This window comes from Manis pentadactyla, chromosome 11 (genome assembly GCF_030020395.1).
Source record: "Manis pentadactyla isolate mManPen7 chromosome 11, mManPen7.hap1, whole genome shotgun sequence".
Lineage (NCBI taxonomy): Eukaryota > Metazoa > Chordata > Mammalia > Pholidota > Manidae > Manis > Manis pentadactyla.
The window spans coordinates 113,009,882-113,022,660 of record NC_080029.1 but is presented as its reverse complement, the minus strand read 5'-3'; the positions used below and the strand labels follow the sequence as shown (position 1 = coordinate 113,022,660).

At 38.0% G+C, this 12,779-nt stretch overlaps 1 protein-coding gene across 4 annotated transcripts in view; it reads right to left on the bottom strand.

Moving 5' to 3' along the window:
- Positions 1-12,779, bottom strand: part of ZNF609 (zinc finger protein 609) — a 438,580-nt gene that overhangs the window by 23,585 nt on the left and 402,216 nt on the right. For all 4 annotated transcript variants that reach the window (XM_057488886.1, XM_057488884.1, XM_057488885.1 and 1 more), the window contains one exon: positions 293-380. In XM_057488886.1, the coding sequence (XP_057344869.1) occupies positions 293-380 (88 nt within the window). The remainder of the gene's footprint in view (positions 1-292; positions 381-12,779) is intronic.

The window sequence follows — 12,779 nt, the reverse complement described above, 5'->3', positions numbered from 1 at the left end:
GATGGCCTTGATCTCAAGGTGACTATAGGTGGAAGCCAGAATTCAACAATTCCAGACAAAGGCTTAAATAGAATCTCCTTCCCATTCCTATTCAACCCATCAACACCTAATTTATTTATTCTTCTTGAATGCCAGATGAGTTTAGTTGCCTTCCCTTGCCTCTACACCATAATGTCCTTTAAAATCTGGGTGTCTTTTCAAAGCTATCCAACTCTGGCAGGATAAAGGTATAAGGCACCACTGACTAGTATGGTTTAGACTAACAGAAACTAAAAAGCTGGAGAGTACTTACCTGGGGGGTGCCCAATCATGCCGTGTGCAGTCAAGAAGTGTACCTACATATGTCTTGTTCCTCCATGTTACATTTACCACCAACATCCCTGAAAGATAAGAAGACTCAGATATAGGCAAGAGAAACCCTGTTGGCCACTGAGAGGAGTACTTTCCATCTGAGTAGTATTCTGGCTCTTGTAGAGGGTTGAGGGGGTGCTCTGGGTTTCAATGAGACACACAGTAATAGCTCTGTGGGAACTGCCTACAGCCCTTCTGGGGCCCCTTAGGATCAGCAACAGTTGGAAGATTTCATGGGGAGTTAATGTACATTTTCTTTACTTTAAAAAAAAGTATGCAGTATTTCAAACATACTAAATACAAAGGATAACCTAACAAAAACTTATGTACCTATCACCCAGCTCAATGAATTTATAAAATTTGTACCATATTTGCAACAGATGTCTTTTTTAAAGTGTAAAACATCATAGTTGAAAAGCATTGCTTACTGTATTTACAAACTTTCCATTGACAGGACCATGCTGGGGATGTAACTTACCTTTCTCACTTAACATTACACATTTGAGATTTACCTATGTTGACATAAAAAGCTCAATCTATTTTAACTGTGCTTAAATATGTCATTGTATAACTTGACTATAATTTGTACACTTCCTGTTGATGGAAATTTAGTTTTTTTGCAATTGTTACTCTTAAATGACATCATAACGGATATTCCTGACATGTTCATTTTATTTAAAAATGCTTTTGAATAGATAATATAGTCATATTCCAAAATTCAAAAGTAGCAAAAAAAAGTTGCAAACAAACTCCCACATAAAATGAGTCCCTCTTGTCACTGTTCTTCAGCCTTCCAGTTCTCCTACAAAGAAATATCCATGGATATCCATGTTTTCTTCCAGAGATGTTTTACACACTTATAAGCAAATCTGTTTATACACTCTGCCTCAAATGGTAGCAATGTACAATGTCATGAATATTTTTCTTCACTTTTTTTCATGTACACATTTATTTTGGATCATCCCATGTGAGTACACAAAGAACTTCATCCTTTTTGATAGTTGCATTAGAATGATTTCTAATCATACCGTAAGTTTTTTAATCAGCCCTCTGTTGATGGACATTTAACTTGTTTCACTCTTCTGCTATTACAAACAATGCTGAATGAATAATCTTGTACAAGTGTGTTATTTTACTTAAATGAATGTCTGTAAAATTATTTCCTGTAAGTAAAACTGCTAATCACAGAGCACTTGCATTTAGATTTTGCTTAATACTGCCAAATTGCTCTCAAAGAGGACGTACCAATTTATACACCCATCAGTAGTGCATGCGAACACCTGTTGTCCTTTCCTTTTGACCCAGTGTTCTCAAAACTTTCTAATTTTTACCAATCATATATGAAAAAAAGGTGTACATCATTTCCTTAAGACATCATTGCAAGACATTTGTATTTCCTTTCCAGTGAACACTCTGTTCATATCCTTTGTGCATTTTGTTACTGAATAACAAGTATTTTTCTTATTTGTGACTCTTAACATATGAGAGTAAGCCTCTTGCCTGTAGTATGAATCAGTTACTCCCCCTTGTTTGTCATTTGCTAATGGTGGCTAATGCTATGCAGAATTTATTTAGTTTTATGGTGCCAAAGTTGGTTTTTTGATCATGTTGCAAAACGCTTTCCCCATTTTGCCTCTATTAATAGCTTTTTCCTATGGCTTCTTCTAGTACTTTTATAGTTCAGTTTTTTATATATAAAATCTTTGATCCATCTGGAATTCAACCTGATATAAAATGTATGATATGGACCTAACTTTTGAATTTTGTTTTTATGGCTGATTTTCTAAAGTACTTTTTGGTTAGTTTTACCTTTTAATGAAGCCAACTATATTAAATTTTTCCTTTATGCTTTGTGCTTTTTATGTCTTTATCGCAAGGTCATAAACTATATCATGAGACATTTTAAAGGTATCCTTAACAAGAATGTTTTTTACATTTTTAATGACAAAAAAATGAAAATAATATTTTACATCATAGGAAATTCAAGGAAATTATAGGAAATTCAAATATTGCCCATTAACAAAGTTTTATAGGAACAGAGCCACATTTACTCATTTACGCACTGTGTATGAACGATCTTCAGGACATGAGGCAAAACTGAGTATGCAACAGACGCTACTCGCATAGCCCATGAAGCCTAAAATGTTTACTATCTGGCCCTTTGTAGAAAACGTTTGCTAACCCATTTTAGATATTTTCTTTTTTCTAATATAAGTATTTAAAGGTACAAATTTGACTCAGACTACTTCAGTTACATCCCAAAAGTTTTGATATGTTTTCATTATTATTGAGATCAAGGCATTTTGTGCTTGGTTCTTGCAATTCATAATTTTTTTCTCTAACCACAGGCAGTTTGAAATTTATCTAAGGTACTGAGTTTGCCATTTTTTCCCAATGATGATTATATATAATTATATCTGTGACTACTTATCATTTCCAAGATTTTAAACGGATTAATTTTTCATATGAGCAACACTGTGGTTATTACACTCACCCATATTATCAAGTTGCCTTAGCACACTGCATTGTAGTCACTGTCCATCAGTGTAGTAAGATGCTATAGAGTCACTACTTGTCTTCTCTGTCTATATTACCTTCCCCTGTGACCCCTGTACATTATGTATGCTAATCATAATGTCCCTTAATCTCCTTGTCCCTCCCTCCCCACACACCCACCCTTTTCCAACCTCTTCACTTTGGTAACCGCTAGTCCCTTCTTGGAGTCTGTGAGTCTGCTCTTGTTTTGTTTCCTCAGTTTTGCTTTGTTATCATACTCCACAAATGACTGAGATAGTTTGGTACTTCTCTTTCTCTGCCTGGCTTATTTCACTGAGCATAATACCCTCTAGCTCCTTCTATATTGTTACAAATGGTAGGATCTGTTTGTTTCTTATGGCTGAATAGTATTCCATTGTGCATATGTACCACATCTTCTTTATCCATTCATCTTCTGGTAGACACTTAGGTTGCTTCCATTTCTTGGCTACTGTAAATAGTTCTGCAATAAACATAGGGGTGCATATGTCTTTTTGAATCTGAGAAATTATATTCTTTGGGTAAATTCTTAGGAGTGGAATTCCTGGATCAAATGGTATTTCTATTTTTAGTGTTTTGAGGAACCTCCATATTGCTCTCCACAATGGTTAAACTAATTTACATTTCTGCCAGCAGTGTAGGAGGGTGCCTCTTTCTCCGTATCCTTGCCAGTGTTTGTTGCTCTTAGTCTTTTCAATGCTGGCCATCCTAACTGGTGTGAGGTGATATCTCATTGTGGTTTTTATTTGCATTTCCCTGTTTCCCTGATAATTAGTGATGTGGAGCATCTTTTCATGTGCCTGTTGGCCATCTGAATTTATTTGGAGAATTGTCTGTTCAGATCCTCTGTCCATTTTTTAATAGGGTTATTTGCTTTTTGGTTGTTAAGGCGTATGAGCTCTTTATATATTGTGGATGTCAACCCCTTTTCGGATATGTCATTTATGAATATATTCTCCCATACTGTAGGATCCCTTTTGTTCTACTGATGGTGTCGTTTGCTGTACAGAAGCTTTTTAGTTTGATGTAGTCCCACTTGTTCATTTTTGCTTTTGTTTCCTTTGCCCAAGGAGATAAGTTCATGAAAAAGATGCTCATGTTTATATTCAAGAGAGTTTTGCCTATGTTTTCTTCTAACAGTTTTATGGTTTCATGACTTATATTCAGGTCTTTGATCCATTTCGAGTTGACTTTTGTGTATGCAGTTAGACAGTAATTGTCTCATTCTCTTAGATGTAGCTGCCCAGCTTTGCCGACACCAGTTGTTGAAGAGGCTGTCACTTCCTCATCGTATGTCCATGGCTCCTTTATCATATATTAATTGGCCATATATGCTCAGGTTTATATCTGGGTTCTCTATTCTATTCCATTGATCTTTTGCTCTGTTCTTGTGCCAATACCAAATTGTCTTGATTACTGTGGCTTTGTGGTAGAGTTTGAAGTTGGGAAGCACAATCCCCCAGCTTTATTCTTCCTTCTCAGGATTGCTTTGGCCATTCAGGGTTTTTGTGGTTCCATATGAATTTTAGAACTATTTGTTCTAGTTCATTGAAGAATGCTGTTGGTATTTTGAGAGGGATTGGATTGAATCTGTAGATTGCTTTAAGCAGGATGGCCATTTTGACAAAATTAATTCTTCCTAACCATGAGCATGGGATGTATTTCCATTTATTGGTGTCTTCTTTAATTTTTCTCATGAGCATCTTGTAGTTTTCAGGGTATAGGTCTTTCACCTCATTGGTTAGGTTTATTCCTAGTTATTTTATTCTTTTTGATGTAAATGGAATTGTTCTCTTGATTTCTCTTTCTGCTAGTTCATTGTTAGTAAATAGAAATGTCTCCGATTTCTGTGTATTAATTTTGTATCTTGCAACTTTGCTGAATTATTAGTTCTAGTAGTTTTGGGGTGGATTCTTTAGGGTTTTTTATTTACAGTATCATGTGATCTGCAAACAGTGACCGTTTAACTTCTTCCTTACCAATCTCAATGCCTTTTATTTCTTTGTGCTGTCTGATTGCCGTGGCTAGGACCTTCAGTACTACCTTTAATAAAAGGGGGGAGAGTGGGCATCCTTGTCTTGTTCCCAATCTTAGAGGAAAAGCTTTCAGCTTTTTGCTGTTAAGTATGATGCTGGCTGTGGGTTTGTCATATATGGCCTTTATTATGTTGAGGTACTTGCCTTCTATACCCATTTCATTGAGAGTTTTATCATGAATGGATACTGAATTTTGTCGAATGTGTTTTCAGCATCTATGGATGATCATGTGATTTTTGTCCTTCTCTTTGTTGATGTGGTATATGATGTTGATGGATTTTTGAATACTGTACCACCCTTGCATCCCTGGAATAAATCCTACTTGATCATGATGGATGATTTTTTGATGTATTTTTGAATTCAGTTTGCAAATATTTTGCTGAGTATTTTTGCATCTATATTCATTAGGGATATTGGTCTGTATTTTTCTTTTTTTGTGGTGTCTGCCTGGTTTTGGTATTAGAGTGATGCTGGCTTCATAGAATGAGTTTGGAAGTATTCCCTCCTCTTCTACACTTTGGAAAACTATAAGGAGAATGTGTATTAGGTCCTCATTAATGTTAGATGAAATTCAGCAGTGAAGCCAACTGGTCTAGGAGTTCTGTTCTTAGGTAGTTTTTGATTACCAATTCAATTTCATTGCTGGTAATTGGTCTGTTCAGATTTTCTGTTTCTTCCTGGGTCAGTCTTGGAAGGTTGTATTTTTCTAGAAAGTTGTCCATTTCTTCTAGGTTATCCAATTTGTTAGCATATAATTTTCATAGTTTTCTCTCATAATTCTTTGTATTTCCAAGGTGCCTGCAGTGATTTTTCCTTTCTCATTTCTCACTTCTGTACACTCTTTTTTTCTTGATAAGTCTGGCTAGGGGTTTATCTATTTTGTTTATTTTCTTGAAGAACCAGCTCCTGTTTTCATGGATTCTTTCTATTGTTTTACTCTTCTCAATTTTATTTATTTCTGCTCTAATCTTTATTATGTCCCTCCTTCTACTGACTTTGGGTTTCATTCTTCTTTTTCTAGTTTCATTAATTGTGAGTTTAGACTGTTCATGTGGGATTGTTCTTTTTTCTTGAGGTAAGCCTATATTGCATACACTTTCCTCTCACAACTGCCTTCGCTGCCTCCCACAGATTTTGGGGTGTTGAGCTCTTGTTTTCATTTGTCCCCATAAGTTTTCATAATTTTTCATAAAGTTTTCAGCAATTATTTCCTCAATATGCTTGATTTCTGTTTTTATTTGGTCATTCATCTATTGATTATTTAGGAGCATGTTGTTAAGCCTCCATGTGTTTGTGGACTTTTTTGTTTTCTTTGCATAATTCATTTCTAGTTTCACAGCTTTGCATTCAGAGAAGCTGGTTGGTACAATTTAAATCCTTCTGAATCTACTGAGGCTCTTTTTGTGGCTGAGTATGTGATTTATTCTGGAAAATGTTCCAAGTGCACTTGAGAAGAATGTGTACCCTGCTGTTTTTGGATGGAGTGTTCTGTAGATGTCTGTTAGGTCCATCTGTTCTAATGTGTTGTTCAGTGTTTCTGTCTCCTTACTTATTTTCTGTCTGGTTGATCTATCCTTTGGAGGGAGTGGTGTGTTTTAAGTGGCCTAAGATGAATGCATTGCATTCTATTTCCCCCTTTAATTCTGTTAGTATTTGTTTCACATATATAGGTGCTCCTATGTTGGTTGCATAGATATTTATAATGGTTATATCCTCTTGTTGTACTGAATCCTCTATCATTATGTAATGTCCTTCTTTATCTCTTGTTACTTTCTTTGTTTTGAAGTCTATTTTGTCTGACACAAGTCCTGCAACTCCTGCTTTTTTCTTCCTGTTTATTTGCATGATATATCTTTTTCCATACCTTCACTTTTAGTCTGTGTATGTCTTTGGGTTTGAAGTGAGTTTCTTGTAGGCAGCATATAGATAAGTCTGTGTCTTTTGATTGGTGCATTCAGTCCATTTACATTTACGGTGATTATCAATATATATGTACTTTACCATTGCAGGCTTTAGATTCGTGGTTACAAAAGGTTCAAGGGCAGTTTTTTCACTATCTAACAGTCCAACTTAACTCAGTACACTATTTCAAACACAATCTAGAGGTTATTTTTTTTTCCTTCTCCCTTCTTTCCTTCCTCCTCCACTCTTTATATATTAGATGTCATATTCTGTACTTTTTGTGTATCCCTTGACTGACTTTGTGGGTAGCTGATTAAATTCTGCATTTGCTTAGTAATTAATTGGTCTGCTTCCTTTACTGTGGTTGTATTTTCTCTGGTGACAGCTATTTAACCTTAGGATCACTTCCATTTATAACAGTTCCTCCAAAATACACTGTGGAGATGGTTTGTGGGAGGTAAATTCCCTCAACTTTTGCTTATCTGAAAATTGTTTAATCCCTCCTTCAAATTTAAATAATAATGTTGCTGGATAGAGTATTCTTGGTCCGAGGCCCTCTGTTTCATTGCATTAAATACATCATGCCACTCCCTGTTGGCCTGTAAGGTTTCTGCTGAGAAGTCTGATGATAGCCTGATGTGTTTTCCTTTGTATGTGATCTTTTTCTCTCTCTGGCTGCTTTTAATACTCGGTCCCTGTCCTTGATCTTTGCCATTTTAATTATTATATGTGTTGGTGTTGTCTTCCTTGGGTCCCTTGTGTTGGGAGATCTGTGCACCTCCATGGTCTATGAGATTATTTACTTCCCCAGATTGGGGAAGTTTTCAGCAATTATTTCCTCAAAGACACTTTCTATCCCTTTTTCTCTCCTTCTTCTGGTACCCCTATAATGCAAATATTGTTCTCTTTGGATTGGTCACAGAGTTCTCTTAATATTCTTTCATTCCTGGAGATCCTTTTTTCTCTCTGTGCCTCAGCTTCTTTATATTCCTGTTCTCTAATTTCTATTTCATTTACCATGTTCTGTACCTCATCTAATCTGCTTTTAAATCCCACTGTATGTTTCATATCAGACACTGTATTTTCCAAAGTTTTTATATCTTTCTTGAAGTCGTCCCTCAGATGTTGGATATTTTTCTGTAGCTCCATGAGCATGTTTATGATTTTTATTTTGAAATCTTTAGCAGGAAGATTGGTGATTTCAGTTTCACTTAGCCCTCTTTCTGGTGTTTGAGGGATCATGGTTTGTACTAGGTTATTTTGCCATTTCATATTACTAATGGTTACTGTAGAATAATAACTTAGTGTAGACGGCATCCTCTAGTGCCTAGAAGCTCTATTCTCTGGAGCTGCCCAACCCCTGGAGCGATGCCAGGGGTCACAGGTATGTGGTGCCAGTGCCTTCTGGGAGGAAAGAGCTCTTCCCTGCTTCCTGGCTGCAGTGCCTGCATCCACTGCCAGGACCAGTGGGCTGAGTGTGCAGGGAGGAGCCTCTGCACTACACCCCTGTAGTTGCTGTTAGGCGGGGCTGCCCTTCAGCTGGCCTGGTGTGATGGTAGGGGCAACAGGTTTGCAAACTGGCGCTTGCCAGGAAGAAGGAGTGCAGGCTGCATATTGCAGTTCAGTGCCTCTGCACTGTGTTGCCAGCCAGGGGGATGCAGTGTGTGAAGCTCCTGAAAGTTCCCAACCTGCTGGGCTGAGTGTGCTAGGATGATTTTGTACACCTGTCTTTTCTCCTGAGCAGCAAGTTCTGTGTAATCCTTGCCCCTTTAGCAGCCCTCTAACTGTTGGGAAGTCTTTCAAAGTGCCCACCTTTGTTTTGTCCCAGAGCGGCCAGTTGTGGGTACCTGTTCTCTACAAGTACCTGGAATCTCATTCTCTCAGAGAATTCCACCTGTCTTTGCTTTTCAACCCCTCTAATCTCCAGAGCACCATGTAATGTGGGTTTGTGCTCCTGGAGCAGGTCTCCAGGGGTGGGTATTTTGCAGTCCTGGGCTTCTACTCCTTCCCTGCTCCATTTTTCATCCTCTTGCAGGTGAGCTGGGGTTGGGGAAGGGTTTGGGTCTGGCCAGACCGCAGCTTTGTTACTTTACCCTATTCCATGAGGTCTTTTCTTTTCCCCATACGTAGGTCATCTGTTGCAGTCTTCTTTCTGATCGCTCTTTTAGGATTACTTGAATTTGCTGTATTTTCGTATTATATGTGGGTTTTGGGAGGAGGTTTCTGTTTCACTTCTCAAAGTGCCATCTTGCTTAATCCATAGTTTTATTTTTAATAGACATTATTATTGTTCCTCTAAATTCTAAACATATTATAGTCTCTGGTTATACCATATATTAATTTCATTAGGTGTGAATTCAGTTCCTGATGGTTAAATTCTTAAAATTAATTTTAAAAATTTGAGATAACTAGATTTACATATAGTTTTAAGAAATAATTCAGCTATCTCACCAGCCCTTTAGTGTCCCTTAATGGTAATATCTTGAAAACTACAGTATAATATCCCCACCAGGAATCTGGTCTTGCTACAATGAAAATACAAAATATTTCCATCAGCACAAGGATACCTCATGTTGCTCTTTTATAGCTACATTCACTTCCCTCCCACCCAACCCTGCCTTAATTCCTGGTAACCTGGCAGCCACGAGTTTATTCTCCATTTCTGTAACTTGTCACTTCAAGAATATTAAGTAAATGGAATAATACAGTACACAATATTTTGGGACTGTTTTTTTTTTTCCTTCCTACCAGCATATAATATCTGGAGAGTCATCAAGGTTGTTGTATGTATAAACACTTCAGTTCTTTTTATTTGTGAGTGGTATGGATGAACTAGTTTGTTTTACCATCCACCTGCTGAAGGACATCTAGGTTGTTTCCAATTTTTGGTTATTATGAATAAAGGTGCTATAAATATTTGTGTACAGGTTTTTGTAAGAACATAACTTTTCATTTTACGATGAAATGACTGGATTGGTAATTTCATCTTGGGGAAGTAATTATATCTTGGTACAGAATACACACTGGATTATAATGTAGTTGCTTATTTAGTTTTTAAAGAAACTGCCACACTATTTCACCTTACTATAGTGATGGACAGTGACTTCAATGGGGCGTGGCAGGGAGGACTTGATAATATGGGTGAATGTAGTAACCACATTTTTCATGTGAAACCTTCATAAGAGTGTATATCAATGATAGCTTAAAAAAAAAAGTCCCTGTTCACAAAAAGAGAAACTGCCACACACTTTTCCAGAGTACTTGTACCCTTTTACATTCCCTTAGCAATGCATGAGAGACCCAGTTTCTCTGCATCCTTGTTAGTATTTAGTGTTAAGTCTATTTTTTTATGGTAGCAATTCTAATAGTTGTGCAGTAATATCTCATGTTGTCTTTTAATTTGCATTTACCTAATGGCTAATGATGTTGAAGATCTTTTTTATGACCTTATTTGTATCTGTATATCTTCTCTGTGAAATTACTGTTCATGTCTTTAGCTCATTTTCTGACTGGATTGTTTGGTTTCTACTGTTGAGTTTTGAGAAATCTCTTTATATTTTGGATACTAATCCTTTGTTGGATATTTTTTCCTACTCTGTAGCTTATATTTTTATCATCTTAACAGGGTCTTTTGCAGAACAAACATTGTTAATTTTGATGAAATCCAATTTTTAAATGGTCTTTTTCATGGATTATGTTTTTGGTGTCAAGTCTAAGAATATATGTTTTGTTAGATTTATACCTTAGTGTTTCTTTTTTGTTGTAAATGCTGCAGTATTTTAAATTTCAGTGTCCATAGTTAGTAATAGTAGGCATATAATTGATTTTTGTATGTTTATCATATTTTTGATGACCTAGCTCATTAATTCTAGACGTTTTTTCCATATTCTTTAGGATTTTATATGTAGACAACCATGTAATATCAAAGGAAGTACACATTCATACACTTTTCATTTCCTTTTCTTGTTTTATTGCACTAGCTAGAACTTCCAGTACTATGCTGAATAAGAACAGTGAGAACATACATCCTTAGTTTGTTCCCAATCTTAGGGGGTAGGTATTCACCCTTTCTTCATTAAGTATAAAGTTCAGCTCCATGTCTGGGATATGTGAGGCAAAAAGAAAAGCCAGGGAACTCACTGCCATGTTGTTCCTCAGAACTTCAGGTCCCTAGATGGTCTGTGTCTTCTTTTTTCCAACTTTCACAGTCTTGTTTTATTTGTTTTATATAAAATGTACAAGGTTTGGGGTGGAGCCAAGATGGCGGCTTGAGTAGAGCAGTGGAAATCTCCTCCCAAAACCATATATATTTTTGAAAATACAACAAATACAACTATTCCTAAAAGAGAGATGAGAAGACACAGGACAATAGCCAGACTACATCCACACCTGTGAGAACCCAGCACCTTGCGAAGGGGGTAAGATACAAGCCGCAGCCCGGTAGGACCGGAGCGCCCCTCACCCCAGCTCCCAGTGGGAGGAGAGGAGTCGGAGTGGGGAGGGAGAGGGAGCCCAGGACTGCTAAATAGCCAGCCCCAGCCATCCGCACCAGAGTACAGACACACAGTGCATGGTGTGCTGGATACTAGGGAAACAGGACAGTAAGACCTGTGAGCGGGTCCCTGCAGCTGGCGCCCCTGGGACAAAGAAAAGCAAGTGCTTTTTAAAAGTCTTAAAGGGACAGGGACCCCAAAGCTGGATGGAAGTGTTCTGGGACACTTAGCCTAGCATCTGGGAATCCCAGGGAACACCGGGCACCCTAACCCCCTGGGCGGCAGCGCAGCTTGGATGCCCCTCACAGCGATAAACAGCCTCCCACTTGTCTCCCCTTTGATGCGGCTCCACCATATCGGAGCAACAGACTGAGGCCGGCCACGCCCATAGCAACGGCAGAGCTTAACTCAACAGCAACCATGGAGCTTAACTCCAAAGTGGCCAGGCAAGAATCAGAGGCCCCATCTGCGCGCAGCTGCCCAGCACAAGCCGCTAGAGGTCGCTGTTCTCCCAGGAGAGGAGGGCCACAAACCAGCAAGAAGGGACGTTCTCCCAGCCGACACACAGTGCCAGCCCCGCACAACTACCTCTATTGCCATGAAAAGGCAAAAGAATTTGATACAGACCAAAGTCACATAGTTAACCCCTGAGAAGGAGATAGACCGAACCAATCTTCCTGAAAAAGAATTCAAAATAAAGGTCATAACCATACTGATGGAGCTGCAGAGAAATATACAAGAGCTAAGGGATGACGTCTGGAGGGAGATTACAGAAATGAAACAATCTCTGGAAGGATTTATAAGCAGAATGAATAAGATGCAAGAGGCCATTGATGGAATAGAAACCAGAGAACAGGAACACATAGAAGCTGACGCAGAGAGAGATAAAAGGATCTCAAGGAACGAAACAATATTAAGAGAACTGTGCAACCAATCCAAAAGGGACAATATCCACATTATAGGGGTACCAGAAGAAGAAGAAGAGAGAAAAAGGGATAGAAAGTGTCTTTGAAGAAATAATGGCTGAAAACTTCCCCAAACTGGGGGACGAAATAATCAATCAGACCATGGAAGTACACAGAACTCCTAACACAAGGGACCCAAGGAGGACAACACCAGGACACATAATAATTAAAATGGCAAAGATCAAGGACAAGGACAGAGTTTTAAAGGCAGCTAGAGAGATGAAAAGGGTCACCTACAAAGGAAAACCCATCAGGCTATCATCAGACTTCTCAACAGAAACCTTACAGGCCAGAAGAGAATGGCATGATATATTTAATGCAATGAAACAGAAGGGCCTTGAACCAAGAACACTGTATCCAGCACAATTATCATTTAAATAAGAAGGAGGGATTAAACAATTCCCAGACAAGCAAAAGTTGAGGGAATTTGCCTCCCACAAACGACCTCTACAGGGTATCTTAGAGGGACTGCTCTAGATGGGAGCACTCCTAAGACT